The sequence below is a fragment of the Carlito syrichta genome, unplaced genomic scaffold (assembly GCF_000164805.1).
Source record: "Carlito syrichta isolate Samal-C Ts95f unplaced genomic scaffold, Tarsius_syrichta-2.0.1 Scaffold302616, whole genome shotgun sequence".
In the NCBI taxonomy this organism is placed as follows: domain Eukaryota; kingdom Metazoa; phylum Chordata; class Mammalia; order Primates; family Tarsiidae; genus Carlito; species Carlito syrichta.
Genome location: NW_007246712.1, coordinates 95,879 through 108,241, shown reverse-complemented (window position 1 = coordinate 108,241; position 12,363 = coordinate 95,879). Strand labels below are relative to the sequence as shown.

The window sequence follows — 12,363 nt, the reverse complement described above, 5'->3', positions numbered from 1 at the left end:
GGGAAATTTAGCTTTTCCCTTTCTTCAGAAAAGATGATGCACTCAACATCCAAATAGCAGTAATCAATCTGCATTTAAGGCAGCACAAATGGCCACTTCTGGAGAGCTGTATAATGTCTCCATTTCCAAATAGTTTTCTCCTTCAGGATATTAAGAGGATCTGTTCACTCCCTCCATCCTATGCTTCTCTTTCCTCCCCGCCCCCAGTTCCTTTTGATGTAACTCAAGCCCTGAGCCTTTTCTTGATGACTAGTGTGAGGAATAGGAATTAGCTTTGTCTGCTATCCTGAGTACCAAGCTATGGGTAGTCCTGCAGTCCATGGTGAAATGTTGGACTAGTGGGAAGCATTCCTCCTTGTCTGATCTTCTCTGTTTAATCATTGTTAGTCATGATTCTGCACTGGTTGTATTTCTCCAGGGAGGAAGTTGGTCTGGACTAAACTTCCTAGATGATTTGGTCATCGTGTTCTTCCGTACCCCGGCCTCCCAAAATAATGATCAGCTACAACCACATATCAGTCCAGAACAGCCTGCCACTTCTCTCCCATCTCAACTGTTCTCTTGGCTAAGAGGCCCTTGCTCCTTTCACCAACCCCAAAATATCTGATACATTTGAAGATTTCCACACTGGGAATATAATTCCAATCCTAAATAAATTGCAACAATACAGTGATAACACTTGACCTTGACTTTCTTCAGTGTCTTATAATCCACTTTCCTAAACCAGTGGTTCTCAGACCAACAATACCATTGTCACTTGGGAACTTGTTAGAAATATGAGTTCTCAGCCGGGCTCGGTGGCTCAGCCTGTAATCCTGCGCCTTTGGGAGGCTGAGGTGAGTGGATTGCCTGAGCCCGTGGGTTCGAGACCCGCCTGGGCAGCGAGACCTCATCTCTACAATAAATCAAAAAATCAGCCGGGCGTGGTAGTGCATACCTGTAATTCCGGCTACTTGGAAGGCTGAGGCGGAAGGATTGCCGGAGCCCAGCAGGTCGAGGCTGCGGTGGCCGGGAGCGGCCACTGCACTCCAGTCTGGGCCACAGAGTGAGACTCCAACTCAAAAAAAAAAAAAGAAATATGAGTTCTCAGTGCTCTGCTCCCAGCAATCCTTCTTAACACATTCTTCAGGTAATTCTTATACATATTAAAAATTTGAGAAGCTCTGTCCTAAACAATTCCTCATCACTATAAATCAAAGTGTGTGTCCTTTTATACCAGATTAATCATTTAATCTTCATTAGAATCAGAATCATGGTGTAAGCAACAGAGGACAAGGCATGGAAGGCCAAGCTTTGGATTTCTGTACTCTGTTGTAGCTCTTTGTTCACTTTGACTCCTGTTTCTTTCCCCTTCCTCCTATTCTGCCTTCCTGACTCCCTAATTCTATCCCTTCTGAGTAGCCTCCAGCAGCTCTTGGCTAATTTAATGTGAAATCATCTTGAATGTTGCAGTGCTTGCTTGCTTTGGCTCATCTGTGGTATCAGGTGACTGAGTGGGTCGGAGAGCTGAGTCTCTGTTCGGCATATTCCTATCCTACTTTTGCTCTAATCCTTAGAAATCTCTTAGGAGGACTATAGTTCGAATAATTAATCACTGATACATCAATGCACAGAATGTTATAGCTGCTTGTGAACGGGAAATCCGCTTCATAGCTTCCTTTCATTTGCAGGATTTTTAACATCTAAATTTCTTGTAAACTCCCTTGTGCATTTCTGTTTTATCCTAAGCTGCTTCTGACTCTTCCCCCTCACGCCCTCCAGCTTTGGGCCCAGAAGTTGAGAAGGATTACTTCCCATTCCTCTTGCTTTTTCATTAAGTTCAGAGAGCCAAATCTCTAGGGTATGACAATGAATTTTTTCCAGTAGGTCCGAGTAAATGTAGTTCACATTGGAGAACCATTCTGCAAACTGAACTTCATCTAACTGTTGCTTTTCACTCAAAGACACATTAAAATTTTCTGCAGGCCAGTCACAGTGACTCAGCCTGTAATCCCAGCACTTTGGGGGACCGAGGCACAAGGATTGCCTGAGCCTGGGGGTTCGAAACCAGCCTGGGCAACGTGGTGAGATCTCGTCTCTACAATAAATCACAATAAAAGCTAGCCAGGCATCGTGGCTTGCATCTGTAGTTCCAGCTACTTGGAAAGCTGAGGCGGAAATATCAACCAAGCCCAGCAGGTCAAGGCTGCATTGACCGTGAGTGTGCCACTGCACTCCAGCCTGGGCAACAAGAGTGAGACTCCAACTCAAAAAAAAAATTGTCTGCAACTGATTTGTTCATGTTACAGTAACAAATATTTTATCAACTGTATTGGGGATATAAAAAAACAACAACACATGATCTAGTGGTGATTTGGGTGAGCAAGCAAATAATTACAAACATACTTGCAAAAGATACACATGGCTTTCTAGGATGTATAAGGAAAGGGACATCCAAATCGAAGGGTTACCCACAAATAGGGTGCGTGAGGCAAGGCAAAGAGCAGTGGAAAATAAATGCCACTTTCTTGCCCTATGATATAGCAGTTCCTTTTCTCCAGGAAGTAATTAGCAAGCTGCCTATCAGTTTGTCTTAAAGGTACTCATCATAAGTTGGTTACGATGACTCAGGCCTGTAATCCCAGCACATTAGGAGGCCAAGGCAGGAGACTCGCTTGAGTCCCAGAGTTTGAAATGAGCCTGGGCATCAAAGCAAAACCTGGTCTCCACAAAAAAATCAAAAAATTAGCCAGGCATGATGGCACACACCTGTAGTCCCTGCTACTCAGGAGGCTGAGATAGAATAGAAGAATCACTTGAGCCCCCCTGGAGGTCGAGGCTATGGTGAGCCATGAGCATGCTACTGTATTCCAGCCTGGGTGACAGAGTGAGATCCCAACTCACATGCAAGCATGCATGCATGCATACATACATATGTACATAATTAGCTGGGTGTGGTGGTATTTGCGGTGAGTTGTGGTTGTGCCAATCCATTCCAGCCTGAGCTACAGAATGAGACTCGGACTCCAAAAAAAAAAAGGTGATTCCTTGTGGCATTATTTATAATAGTAGAATTATTAAACTCACATAAATATTTAGAATAGGAGATTGATTACATTTTGAACCATACATTCATATATAATGAATTTGCTGTGCAGCTACCTTAAATGATATAAAGAAATTAATGACATGGGAGAATTACCATTTAGCTGTTGTTTCTGGCAGGAAAGAAAGAGCCTGCAAAACCTTTTGCTCAGTGGTACAGTTTTTAACAGTATAACTGGATGAGCATGCCTGTTATAAGCACTCTAAAAACATGCTAAGGATACTTTTTTTTTCTCATTGTTTCCCCAGATTTCTTCTGGTGAAGAAGAAATAATCAGTAACTTGCATAGAGAAAATGGCCTCATTTTGTGGTTAGGACAGCAAAAACTATAAAAACAATGTCATTGAGGCAGTTTTAAGTAATCCTACCTTCCTGGGACCTTGTCCTCTCAAGAAGACTTTAGACTGCTAATGGTCATTGCTACCGAGCTCTCTGATATTTCTGTGATCCTGATCTGGAGTGGTAGAGACTACTTGCCATTTGCAAGTGTATTCCCCTCATACCGAGCAGTGGGTTGGCTGTTCTCTGCCATGGAATGCAGAATCCCCTCCCGTCCTTTTCCCAGCAGATACATTGTCATACCTGGCATAAAAGCGTATATCTTCATTTCTTCCTTATATTAGCTTTAGACGAGATAATGACCCAGAGTCCTTTGTTATTTGCTTCCTTCGTAATTTCCTCATAATACCTACTGACTCATTAGGCCACCTACCTCCCCTTGACCATAAGACTCAATCTCCTCAATTCCGGTCTACGCGCTCTCCTTTTCTGCCTTTCTTATCAGCAATCTTCATTTTTGTTGAAAATGCAGCTGCATAATCTCAGCAACTCCACGTACCATTCTGTACCTGCTCCTGCTCTGTATCTTATTTTCTAAGTGGTGGGACCCTGTTGCTTCCTCCGGCTGCCAGGGAGTCAGTAGAAAGGCTGAAGAAATTGTGAATTACTGCCAAGTTTCATTAATGCCTGTATTTGGTTCACACTGAAACACCATATTCACCAATGTGACCTGCAATACAATGAGAAGTGCTTTAGAAAGTCAGCAAGTTTTTCATTCTTTGTTCTGCTTTTTAACCTTTTCTATTAGAATTAATTTTCTCTTTTCCCCGAGTCATTTTTCCTTGATTGTCTTGTAGGAGTTCCTCACAGTCCTGCCACTTGGTTCTGCTTTATTGTTTGCAGTGGTCAAAGCTTTGTTCCCACTCACTGCCACTCAGATTCTTGCCCACCTCCTCTAGTTCCAGAGGAAACTTGGTGTGGGATGTGGTGCTTTTGTTCTGGTTGCTCCTATGCTTCTGTTTTTGCTCAGAGGCCAGGCTTTAAACTCTTCATCCCTGGAGCATAATCATGAAACTGTGCATCAGCAAAGAGCCAGCCAACCTCATTCTTTTGCCCTTCAGTCACATCAGCATTATCTCTGTCTCCGATTTGAAATATCAGAATTCTGCATTAATCAGTTACCAGGCAGTGTTCAACTTTCCTTAGGTACAGTTTAATTGAACTAGATGACCCTGAGTTGAAACCATTATGGGAACATAGCTCTGTGTAAAATACCATTAAAAAATGTAGGGACAGAATCCTTGACCTCAAGGTGCCTACAGTCTAGCTCTAGGAAAAAAGATCAATTCCTGAAGCAACTTGAAAGTCATATGTTGCAGTTTATAATTGCATGCAGAACTGAGTGATACTCCATATTACATAATAATACAGCCATTTCAAAGGAGTTCATCTAGAACCCCAGGTTAAGAATTTCTGTTGTGACAACTCATTTATGATTGTAGTGAGGTTGTGGCTACAGATACATGATACCTTTTTTCATTCTGTGCTGGAAGGACTGGTTGGGTCAAAAGGGAACAAAAGCTGGGGGACACACATAATCAGTAACTTGCGTGGAGAGAATGGACCTAACTGAATTAGAGTGAGTAATATGGAAATCAAGTGAATACATACACTGGGCCACATGATAGCGGCCCATGAAAGCATAGCATAAAGAATTTCTACATGATTTCCCAGGCTGGCGGTCTTAGTTGGGAGTATGAGTCAGGGAGTGAAATGATGGTGCAGATTTTTATTGAGAAGTCATGTGGCAGTGGTGAGCAGTGTTCAAGTAGTTGCGGTATTTGAATGGATTGAGTGAATTCAGTTAAAATATTCCTGATGTTATCTTGGAAATAAATTGATGAGGGCCAAGGTGAGGCCCAACAGGGTTACAGATGGGTCAAGTGAGCACAGTTACAAAGGAAGAAAGTGTTGGATGTAGGGATAAAGCAAATGCAGAGGTAAGGGACATCTTGAACCCTGGTAGCCAGGGAAGCATTGTTAACGAGAAATGGCAGATGAGACTGTTCAGGGGCTCCTAAACTCTCAGTTCTGTGGTCTCCCTTGCCCAGCACTCCCTGCTACCTCCCTATTGCATGCCATTTCTGTTTCTATCACTTTATTTTCCTTAGATCCCTTTTATGTATGAAAGTAGTTCTTTTTGGGAAACTCTTTTGAAAGCGTCTGCTCCCTCAGAAAATTCACGTATATACTTCAGAGTTGATTGTAGGTGTTGGTAGCATCCTAGCTGATGCTCTCTGTGTCACCAGATTAAGAATGCCTGATGTGACAGCCATTTTCTAATAGTGAAAAGGTTGGATCTAACCTCAGATTCTCTGAATTTCTTTGTAAGCACACAAAAATATTTGTCCAGAATGACAATCTGCCACTATTGAATTGGTGGTAAGAGCGAGGCCTATTTGTTGGCCCAGGTACTGTGACTGTGGTGCTAAGACTTTTACTTGGAGAAGATTGGCCTTAGGATTTTCTGGGTGAGCTAGAGAACACAAAACCTAAGAGTGAATTTGCATAAAATGTATGCCATCATTCTAGTCCTGTTGTGCTACGGTCATGAGGATGATCTCGCTGTAACAAGGTCCTCATCTGCCTTTGCAACGTTGTGGGTTTTGTCTTCTACAGAGAAACCAGCAGCACCTAATAGGTGAGGATTTCAGACTTGTCCGTTTAAAGAGAGCAGAGGTTTTCAGTAAACTGAGTGGTCTCCCGGAAGCCACCTAGAACGCTGAGTTTATCCCTCTGCTGCCCTGGGCCCCATAGCACATACGTGGATATATAGTGACTTTTCCTGGTTGGTGGTGGCTTTTGATCATGATTGACACTGGTAGTCTTCGTCATGTGTGGAATGCTGCCTTTTGAGAAGAACACCTCTGAAAGGAGCTTGCTGTGTTCTCCCCACTGCTCCCCTTCTCCTGGCCAGCCTGAAACCAGCCTGCCTTTGTGAGGAAGCGGCTATTAAAACAGCCACCACAGGAGGACTTGAGGAGTCAGGAGTTTCATTCCTTGCCTAATGAAAAAGGATGCCGAGCTGTGGTGCAGCCTGCAGGGAAAGGCAGTGTGGGCAGGGAGTTCATGTGCGTGGTGTGGCACAGGCGTCGGTGGAGGCAAGGCTGCCACCTGCCTGCCCTCCCATGCCACCAAGACGGGACTCCACAGACTGTCCCAGAGAAACTGGGTTCTGTGAGATGCAGAGCAGCATTCCTTGTTTCCAGCAGATCCTGGGTCTCCATGTCACGTGTCCTCGTAGCTGGGAACACATGCATCCACTGCCCTTTGCAAAGGGCTGAGGCAAGGCTGCTCCTCTGGCTTCTGTTTCTTTCTCCTTTGAGGTACATGCCTGCGTTTCTCCGTGGGCGGTTCCCCCAGATAGTCTTGAGGAGAATATCTTGCTGTGACATCAACCTTCTGTCAAGCCGAGGGAGGTTTTCGGAGACGGCTCACTTGGGGTCATTTCTGCAGCAGGTTGGGAACAAGAACCAAAGCAGCTTCTGCACCCAGGGAGAGAGCTAAGCTGAAACAGGACATTCTGCCCACTTCTCACAGGCTGCTTATACTCTGTAGTCTGGGGGTGGTACACCACTCAGGCGTTATGGCACTTCCTAGGTGGGCATTATTTTAATGTAGTGGTTAACTACTCATTGTTAACTTTCATATTTGTTTCCCTTTTGTTAAGAATTAACAAAATAAGAACTGTCTCTTAGCTTATTATATATGATGTTACAATGCTGCTTTCTTGCTGACTCTTGAATGTGGCAGAAATGGATCTAATTTAATGTGTGTGTATATTTATATGACATTACATTGCACTATACTATTATATTATATTATATTATATATATTTTAAGAGATAGGGTTTTGCTTTGTCACCTAGTCTGGACTACAGTGGCACAATCAAAGCTCACTGCAGCCTCAAACTTCTGGGCTCATGTGATCCTCCCACCTCAGCCTCCCATTTAGCTAGGACTACAGGGTGTGTCACCACACATGGCTTATTTAATTATTTAGAGATGGGGTCTTGCTGTGTTGCCTAGGCAGGTCTCAAACTCCTGGGTGCAAGTGTTCTTTCTGCCTCAGCCTCCCAAAGTGCTGGGATTAGAGGCGTGAGCCACCTTACTCAGTGTAATCTAACAATAATATTTTAAGTGTAGAAAAATTAGTCTTTGAAAGTTTGTTCAAAGCTTATGCCTAAATACAAATAAGTATCTGATAAAATGCTTGTTAGGAATAAGATAGAGCATAAATGTGGTTTTTAAGAAAAATTTTAAGATAATTTTAAAGAATTCCCTACACTATTATCCACATTTTCTAAGTTTTGGTGTTATTTTTCCCTCTTTGGTAGCATGTTTAGTTTTGGTTAAATCTTGGGTTTCTGCTTATGGCACAGAGCTACTTTGGGGTCACAGGAGGAAAGCAGAGTTATAGCTTACCACCTCACTACTTTTGCCTCGAGGATTTTTGCTTTCTTTTTTTTTTTTTTTTGAGTTAGAGTCTCCCTCTGTCGTCCAGACTGGAGTGCAGTGGCCGCTCCCGGCCACCGCAGTCTTGACCTGCTGGGCTCTGGCCATCCTTCCGCCTCAGCCTTCCAAGTAGCCAGAATTACAGGCATGCGCTACCATGCCCAGCTTATTTTTTGATTTATTGTAAAGATGAGGTCTCACTGCCCAGGCGGGTCTCGAACCCGCGGGCTCAGGCAATCCACTCACCTCAGCCTCCCAAAGCCGTGGGATGACAGGCTGAGCCACCGAGCCCGGCTGATTTTTGCTTTCTAACTTACTGCTCAGGCCCCGTTCTATTCTTCTCATGGTGTGTGAGATGTTCTCCAACCCCAGTAAAGGCCACAAATTCAGCAGTGCTCTAACTTGAACCTGTCTGTTGGTAGCGCAGATCTGTTTATTTTGGTTGTCCTTGTTGTTAGAGGATAAGGCTGTAGGCATTTGGAGCTGCAGAAAGCATTGCAAGCCTTGCCCTTGAAGAGGATGAGGTCCGGTCATGGTAGGAGGGACTTGCCTCACAGAAGCTTCAGTCTTAAAGCCATTTATTCCACTTTACAGTAGCAGTATAGGGAGAGCCTGTTGGTTGCAGAGGAGATTATTGAAATGGGACACACATGGTGAAACAGGGCTTGGAAGGTGGCAGCATTGGATCATTAGTTGACTTCTGGCCACCATCCTCTTGTCTTCTGCTGTTGGCTTGTAAATCCCAAGGGTAAGGGGCTAACCATAAGGCGCAGCCTTGGTCAGGGACCATTAACAGGATCCCTGAGTGATAAATCACTAGACTAAATTGTAAAGGGAAATATTCCAACCCATTTACAATTCCTGAAGCTGAAGCCCTTGATTCAAATTCAGGAGGAGCCATGAGATTCAAGGAACTTTGATGTGCTCTATTTCCGTTACCATTTCAGATCAGCGTACGTGAGAGCAGGTGATTTTTATTTTCTTGTCAGTTCTGTACTTGACCTCATCATGGAGTAGAAACTAGATAGTAAGGAAGACCGTTGCTTGTTTGAGATCAGCTGAGTGAGAGACAGTTCCCCTGGGATGGAGGAAGGGAACTCAGGTGAATGGTGGAAGCCCAAGTACATAAGAACTACAAGTGGACTTTTCTGCTTTGCACTGAGCAGCCCCTCTCCAATGTGTTTGGTGCAAGTTTTATTTTTAAAAGTGATGCCCTGAAACTAACCTTGCAGAGCAGTGTCCTCTGCTCCTGCTGCTTGAGTGAATGCCTGAGTGGGGAAAAGGTGGAAATGTGGCTGCTAGTGTGAGGGCCCCCACACTGCGACCCATATCCCTGCCTAGGCAAGTTTCACTACACGTCCTCTGGAATTCCAAAACTCTAAAAAGTCTAGACCTGGAGCTCCGACTTACTTGGTGGCGAGATGGCAAAACGCACCAAGAAGGTCAGAATCATCAGTACATATGGGGCCCACTATGGTGCCTCCCTCTAAAAATGATAAAGAAGATTGAGATCAGCCGGCACGCCAAGTACACTTGTTCTTTCTGTGGCAGAACCAAGATGAAGAGATGATCTGTGGGCATCTGGCACTGTGGCTCCTACATGAAAACAGTAGTTGGTGGAGCCTGGACCTTCCATACCACTTCTACTGTCACAGTAAAGTCTGCCATCAGAAGACTGAAGGAATTGAAAAACCAGTAGAAAGTGGGCACGGTGGCTCACGCCTGTAATCCAGCACTTTGGGAGGTAGAGGCAAGTGGTTTACTTGAGCTCAGGGATTCAAGACCAGCCTGGGCAACATGGTGAGACCTCATCTCTACAGTAAATAAAAAAATTAGCCGGACATGGTGGCACATGCCTGTGGTTCCAGTTACTTGGAAGGCTGAGATGGAAGGATCCCCTGAGCTCAGCAGGTTGAGGCTGCGGTGGCCATGAGCATGCTACTGCCTGGGCTAAAGAATGAGACTACAACTCAAAAAAAAAAAAAGAAAGAAAGACCAGTAGAAGCTCCACCATTTGAGATTTCACTGACCTATAGTAATTGACTTAATTTATGTTGGGAAAAAAAAAAGTCTAGTCACCATAGTGGTAATACACCCTTGACTCTAATTTTCTTTCTCTAAACTCGGGACTCTTCCCTGCTGAAGCCTGCAGGCTGGTAGTACCCAGGAAGGTCTTGTCTCATAGTGTAGGGACCTAGTGATTTAGCAATCAGCTTTTATTCTGTGGTCCTTCATTTTACACCAGTAAGCATACCCCGGGATGCTTAGGCTTCTGTCCCTAAAGCTACTTACTACTTAGAGGATTGGGAGTTTGGGACAAACCAACCCATGGTCCAGTGTGTGGCCGAGTCCCAGAGTCCCCGAGTCCCCTGTCAAATCTTCTGTTATTACAACTGAGACTGATTGAAAATAAGACTTGGTGTCAGTTGTGTAGCACTTGCTAATTTTTTTCTACTGTTAATTGACTTTTCTATACAGTATTGCTTCATTCAAGGCAACTTATCTTTTTACCTGGGAGGAACTTATTTCCATTAGAACTGGAACACTAGATACGTATTTTGCATTCAAAATATTTCATGTGATTAAAACACTGTTACTTCTGTTCTTAAGAGTGTGCTCTTCCAGCTGATTCTTCTTTTGTGCTTGGAACAATGCCTTTAATTTGGAAACAAGTAAGGGCGACCTCTGATTACCAGGCACGCTGTTAGCAGAAACTGGCAGTCAAGTACTGGTAACTGGGCTTAAAAGAGCAGATTTCAAGGCTGGGCATGGTAGCTCATACCTGTAATCCCAGCACTTTGGGAGGCTGAGGTGAGAGGATTGCCTGAGTCCGCAGGTTTGAGACCAGCCTGAGCAACATGGCGAGATCTTGTCTCTACAATAAATCAAAAAAGTTGGACACGGTGGCACACGCCTATAGTTCCAGCTACTTGGAAGACTAAAGTAGAAAGATTGAGCCCAGCAGGTTGAGGTTGCGGTGGCTGTTAGCATGCCACTGCACTCCAGTCTGGGCGACAGAGTGAGACTCCAACTCAAAAAATAAAATAAAATAAAATAAAATAAAGAAGAGCAGCCTTCAAATCCTCCTCCATCAAATCCTCCTGCAGAGACTGGCAACCCAGCAGCGTGCAGTGTGACTTGTGTCACGTCCACTTTAACAACCCACAGTTCTCTTCCCATTTTCCCACTTTTCTATATCCCTTCCCCTTGTGACTTTTATTTTAATTGTTTTTCTCTTCTTCCTCAACAGAGCTATTAAGAATGGCAAAGGACTGCATAGCAAGAAGGAAGTGCCTATCCACCGCGTCGCAGACATATCTGGGGTGAGTCCTGTCCCTGAATCCATCTGGGTGGCTTGGAGGCTCCAGAGTGTGTCTGCATGTCTGCGAAGGACTTCAGCTTAGATGTTTTCTCTAGCTTGCTTCTTTTTGGGTGCTAAGTGGTCATTTTTGCAAGGTATCTACTTAGGCATCTATTCGGAGCCTATTTTGTAGTCTGGAAAAGCAGAACTCCAAACGTTCAGTTCTATACCTGAACTGTCTCTATGTTGCTTTTTCATTTATAATTACTGTGTTTTGAGTTTCGAAGGTACTTCTTCCCAGTTGTATTAAAATAAAATCATCTCTTTTTAAAAATCCCGGTCTAATTCTCACTATGAGTGGGAAGTCTTAAGGGTAGAAGATCAACTATAGGTTTTAGGACAAGTATAAGAATTAATCATAATTTCCTCATGACTTCTTTTTTTCTCTACTTGCCCATAAGTGGGAGAGAATGGAGAAATGTGTAAACATCCTTTGAGATGATAGATATGGATAATATAGAAGAATCGATGATACAAATGCTTCAGAGCTCCCAAATGACTGTGTCCAAAAGAGTACTTAGCAATAAGGACTTCACCCTTGAACATTTAGGATCTCTTTTCACTGAATAGATCCCTTGGTTAGTTGAGTGGGTTTATTCATTTGTTGAACAAGTATTTATGAGTGTCTGCTATATGCCAGGAATTAATTGCTTTAGGCACTGAGAATATAGCAATGAAGAAAATTAATAAGTTCCTACTTCCAAGTGGGAAAGGGAGACAATTACAATGTCAGGTGGCAACAACTGCTGCAGAGAAAAATAAAATGGACTTAGAGAATAGTGAGTAGTGCAAATACTGATTTTGATCGAGTAGCCAAGGAAGGCACCCTCTGTTCTTGAGGCACACACCATCCATTTCAACTCCCATAGTCAGTAATATTTAAGGAAGAAATCAGGTTGGTGCCATGCATATGGAAGGCCACATAGCCCAGGGGAGATGAAGGAGAAAGGGCTAGTAAATCTGAGCATGGACACTCAGGGAATTTGCCGTGGGCACTGAGAAGGATATATAGTATAAACAAAAGCATCGAGAACTCAGCCTACCCCGCAGCCTTGATGAATTGACTGTGTTATCTTCCTGCTGTGTTGTGTGTCCAGGCCTGGCCAAGGCTTTTTCTGGTGTTC

At 43.8% G+C, this 12,363-nt stretch overlaps 1 protein-coding gene and 1 pseudogene across 1 annotated transcript in view; both read left to right on the top strand.

Moving 5' to 3' along the window:
- The window catches only part of SND1 (staphylococcal nuclease and tudor domain containing 1), a 365,164-nt gene that overhangs the window by 261,238 nt on the left and 91,563 nt on the right, over positions 1–12,363 (top strand). The window contains exon 14 of the mRNA XM_021711814.1: positions 11,129–11,201. Coding sequence (XP_021567489.1) covers positions 11,129–11,201 — 73 coding nt within the window. The remainder of the gene's footprint in view (positions 1–11,128; positions 11,202–12,363) is intronic.
- LOC110595550 lies at positions 9,300–9,577 on the top strand (annotated as a pseudogene).